General features: G+C 40.8%; 1 protein-coding gene and 1 non-coding gene across 2 annotated transcripts; one reads left to right on the top strand and one right to left on the bottom strand.

Annotated features, from left to right (window-relative positions):
- Positions 1 to 266: 266 nt before the first annotated feature.
- LOC133294323 (small nucleolar RNA R71) lies at positions 267 to 373 on the bottom strand. Its single transcript, XR_009749185.1, has one exon. It is a non-coding gene; the product is annotated as a small nucleolar RNA R71 (small nucleolar RNA).
- A 1,123-nt stretch (positions 374 to 1,496) lies between these two features.
- LOC133294321 (uncharacterized) lies at positions 1,497 to 2,120 on the top strand. Its single transcript, XM_061492977.1, has one exon. It carries the CDS (start codon positions 1,497 to 1,499, stop codon positions 2,118 to 2,120), a length of 624 nt encoding a protein of 207 aa, XP_061348961.1.
- Positions 2,121 to 4,829: the final 2,709 nt, after the last annotated feature.

Raw genomic sequence — 4,829 nt, 5'->3', positions numbered from 1 at the left:
CACTGCTGCAACTGATTCCAAAAGAATAGTTCGCTGGAGGAAGCACAGAGAACCCCTATAGTCTTCTGGATGATTTCTTACTTTACTGTGATACATTAAAAGTGAATGGAGTTTCTTGTGATGCTATCTTGCTCAGACTATTTCCGTGCTCACTGAAGGATGAAGCAAGAGATTGGCTGCAGTCTCAACCTGAAGGAAGCATAACCAGTTGGGATGACTTAGCAAGAAAATTCTTGGCTAGATTTTTCTCAGCTTCAAAGATGGCAAGGCTCAAGGCGGAGATCACTGCTTTTGAACAAAAAGAAAGCGAATCTCTGTACGAGGCTTGGGAACGATTCAAAGGATTACTCAGGAAGTGTCCTCCACATGGAATTGAAGCATGGGAGAAAGCAAGAATCTTTTTCCAAGGAATGACGTCCAGAACAAGAACACTAGTGAATGCTGCTGCAAGAGGCTCCTTAAAAACAAAAACTCCAGAGGAAGCGCTAGAATTGTTGGAATCTTTAGCTTCTCAAGAATTTGACAATGCCCCTGCCGCAGTTGAACAAAGAAGAGCAGGAATTATGAAGCTTGAAGGTTATGATGCACTCTTAGCCCAAAATAAACAAATGCTACAAATACACAAGAAACAACAAGAATAATTAGATTCTCTTAATAAAAAATTTAATCTTTCTCAAGTTTCTTCTGTTAATAATTCTAATATTAAATGGGGTATTTGTGAAGAGGCTCATGCAACTGAGGATTGTGACTATACAAGAACAACTGAAAAGCTACCAGCAGAGGTCAATGGAGTCTGGTATGATCAAAAGAACCAGAACAATCCAGGAAGGAATCAATATGGTAATCAAGGGTGGAAAAATCCTAACCAACACCCTGGGTTTAGTTACAAAACAAATCATCAATTGAATCCTCATATGCCATTGCAACAACAACCTCAAGGCACCACTTCAGAATGAGAAAAGGCTTTTGCACAGCTGTCAAAGACCACATCCGACTACATTCAAAATGCAGATGCCTTCAAAGATGAAACAAGAGCTTCATTCCGGAATCAAGAAGCTTCGATCCGGAACTTGGAGACTCAAATTGGTTAGCTGTCAAGACAGTTCAGTGAAAGAACTCAGGGCACCTTTCCAAGTAACACCGACACGAACCTAAATGCACAATGTAATTCAATTGTCACCAGAAGTGGGATCGTGATCCAACCTGTGGAAAAGCCACCAGTTGAAATGAAGAAAGAAGCCGAACATGAAGCAGAGCAAGAGAAAGAAAAAGACACAGTAGAAGCTGAAAAGAGCAGTCCAGAGAAGAAGCTGTTCAAATGGGAGAAAAAGAAAGCTCTGGACAGACAACCAAAAGCAGCAGACCCGACTCCCTATGCAAAAGTTTCATACCCTCAGCGGCTGAAACAAAAGGTCCATAAATAGCAATACACCAAATTTCTAGACATATTCAAGAAACTGCAAGTCAACATTCCTTTCGCAGAAGCCCTGGAAAGCATGTCGAACTATGCGAAGTTCATGAAGGACCTTATATCAAAGAAACGCAAGTTGAAGGAATGCGAAACAGTGGCCTTGACAGAGGAGTGCAGTGCAATCATCCAGAAGAAACTTCCTCCCAAGCTGAAAGATCCAGGCAGCTTCAGTATTCCTATAGCCATAGGAAATATTGAAGTAGGAAAAGCATTATGTGATTTGGGAGCAAGCATAAACCTGATGCCACTGTCCATGTGCAGAGCTCTTGGAATAAAGGAGCTTAAGTCGACTACAGTTTCTCTCCAATTAGCTGACAGATCGATCAGACGACCAGATGGGGTAATTGAGGATGTTTTAGTTAAAATTGACAAATTTATCTTCCCTGCAGATTTTGTAATTCTGAATATGGAAGAAGACGCCGAGATTCCCCTATTGCTTGGAAGGCCATTCCTAGCCACTACAAGAGCAATGATCGATGTGGAGCAAGGAAAACTGATGCTGAGGATGAACGAAGAAACAGTCACCATTAACGTCTTCGAGTCAATGAAACATCCAACAGACGGAGGAGACTGTTTTATGATAGACATAATACAAGAAGCAGTTGATGATGCTATGAAAGAGGAGAGTTCCCCACTCGAGTTAGAATAAATCAACGAAGAAGTTGAAACAACTGATAAAGAACCAGTGGTGGAAGAACTAGAAAGAAAGAAAGATGACATCCCTCTTGGAGCACCAAAGGTGGAGCTTAAGGAGTTACCTCCAAATTTGAAGTATGCCTTCCTTGGTGACAACAATACTTACCCAGTCATCATCAATGATGATCTGTCAACAAAAGAAGAAGAAAAGCTTCTCAAAGTGCTGAAGAAACACAAAGCTGCCATATGATGGTCCTTCTCCGACTTGAAAGGTATACATCCTTCCTTTTGTACTCATAAAATTCTAATGGAGGATGATATTAAACCTGTGAGGCAGCCGCAAAGGAGACTCAATCCAACCATGAAAGAGGTGGTAAGGAAGGAGGTAGTTAAACTGTTAGATGCAGGTATGATCTACCCTATATCTGACAGTGCATGGGTAAGTTCTGTACAAACGGTACCCAAGAAAGGTGGAGTCACTGTGGTAAAAAATGAGAATAACAGAATTGATTCCAACAAGGACAGTCACCGGGTGGAGGATGTGTTTTGAATATAGAAGACTTAATGCAGCCACTTGGAAAGACCACTTCCCAATTCCTTTCTTAGACCAGATGTTGGAGAGACTAGCTGGCCATGCCTTCTACCGCTTCTTGGATGGGTATTCAGGCTACAACCAAATGTCAGTAGCTCCAGAAGATCAAGAGAAGACAACATTTACATGTTCTTACGGAGTCTTCGCTTACCGGAGGATGCCCTTCGGCCTGTTCAACGCTCTAGTTACTTTTCAAAGGTGCATGTTATCTATCTTTTCTGATATGATTGAAAAATCTATTGAGATCTTTATGGACGACTTTTCTGTTTTTGGTCCCTCTTTTGACATTTGCATAGAAAATTTATCTTGTGTTTTACAAAGCTGTCAGGAGAGTAATCTTGTTTTAAATTGGGAAAAATGCCACTTCATGGTAAAAGATGGCATAGTTTTAGGACACAAAGTGTACAAAGAAGGTATAGAAGTTGATTGAGCTAAGATATCTGTTATTGAGAAACTTCCCCCTTCCCTCTAACGTTAAAGGCATTCGAAGTTTTCTCGGTCATGCAGGTTTCTACAGACGCTTTATCAAGGACTTTTCCAAGATAGCAAAGCCACTATGCAAGCTGTTGGTCAAGGATGAGGAATTCAACTTCACAGATGAATGTTTGGTTGCATTTAATATTTTAAAAGATCAATTGACCACTGCACCTATAATCACTGCACCTGACTTCACACTACCTTTTGAATTAATGTGTGATGCTAGTGATTATGCTATAGGAGCTGTCTTAAGACAAAGAAAGAATAAATTGTTGCATGTGATTTATTATGCTAGTAAAATTCTGAATGATGCACAAATGAATTATGCAACCACTGAAAAAGAATTACTAGCAGTTGTCTATGCATTTGATAAATTTAGACCGTATTTGCTGGGGTCTAAAGTAATTGTTTACACTGATCATGCTGCTTTAAAGTATTTGTTGAATAAGCAGGATGCAAAGCCACGATTACTTAGGTGGATTCTTCTCTTTCAAGAATTTGAAGTGGAAATCAGAGACAAGAAAGGTGTGGAGAATTTGGTGGCTGATCACCTCTCTAGGATTCAAGAAAAAGATCTTCAAGACGGATCTGAGCTGAAGATCAGAGAGGAGTTTCCCGATGAGAAAATTATGGCTATAAATGTTATCTCGGATCTACAATGGGAGGAAGTAAAGACCACAAGTACACCTCCATGGTTTGCGGATTTTGCAAACTTCAAGGCAGCAGGAGAAATTCTAGTAGACTTCACATGGCAACAAAGAAAGAAGTTTCTACATGATGTCAAGAAATACCTATGGGATGAGCCCTTTCTGTTCTACAGATGTGCAGATGGAGTAATAAGGCAGTGCATTCCAGAAGAAGAGATGAAAGACATCCTGTGGCACTGTCATGGTTCAAGTTACGGTGGACACTTCACAGGAGAAAGAACAACCGCAAAAGTGCTGATGAATGGCTTCTATTGGCCAACACTCTACAAGTATGCAAGGAAGTTCGTGGAATCATGTGATAGATGTCAAAGAATGAGGAATATCTCTAGGAGACATGAAATGCCCCCCAACAACATATTGGAGGTTGAAATCTTCGATGTGTGGGGAATAGACTTCACGGGACCATTTCCTCCCTCATATGGCAAAAAATACATCCTTGTTGCGGTTGATTACGTCTTCAAATGGGTTAAAGCTGTTGCCCTTCCTACTGATGATGCTCGGGTGGTCATCGAATTCTTAAAAAGAAATATATTCGTTCGATATGGAGTACCACGAGCAATCATAAGTGACGGAGGAACTCACTTGGACAACAGACAAGTGGAATACGTACTGGCTAAATGCGGTGTGAAGCATAAGATTGCAACACCATATCATCCGCAAACAAGTGGTCAAGTGGAGATTTCCAACCGAGAGCTGAAACGTATCTTGGAGAAAACAATGGGAAGTTCGAGAAAAGATTGGTCCAAGAAGCTTGATGATGCACTGTGGGCATACCGGACTGCCTTTAAGACACCAATAGGTATGTACCCTTTCCAATTACTGTTCGAAAAAGCTTGTCACTTACCGGTAGAATTGGAACACAAAGCGCTGTGGACAATCAAGTACCTGAACTTCGACTCCAAGACCGTAGTTGAAAAATAATTACTTCAACTGGATGAGCTCGACG

The sequence above is a fragment of the Gastrolobium bilobum genome, unplaced genomic scaffold (genome assembly GCF_033153095.1).
Source record: "Gastrolobium bilobum isolate Gb01-03AN ecotype WA unplaced genomic scaffold, APGP_CSIRO_Gbil_v1 utg28277, whole genome shotgun sequence".
Classification (NCBI taxonomy): Eukaryota; Viridiplantae; Streptophyta; class Magnoliopsida; order Fabales; family Fabaceae; genus Gastrolobium; species Gastrolobium bilobum.
Note: the sequence above shows the minus strand (reverse complement) of the source record. Positions and strands in the feature narration are given on the sequence as shown.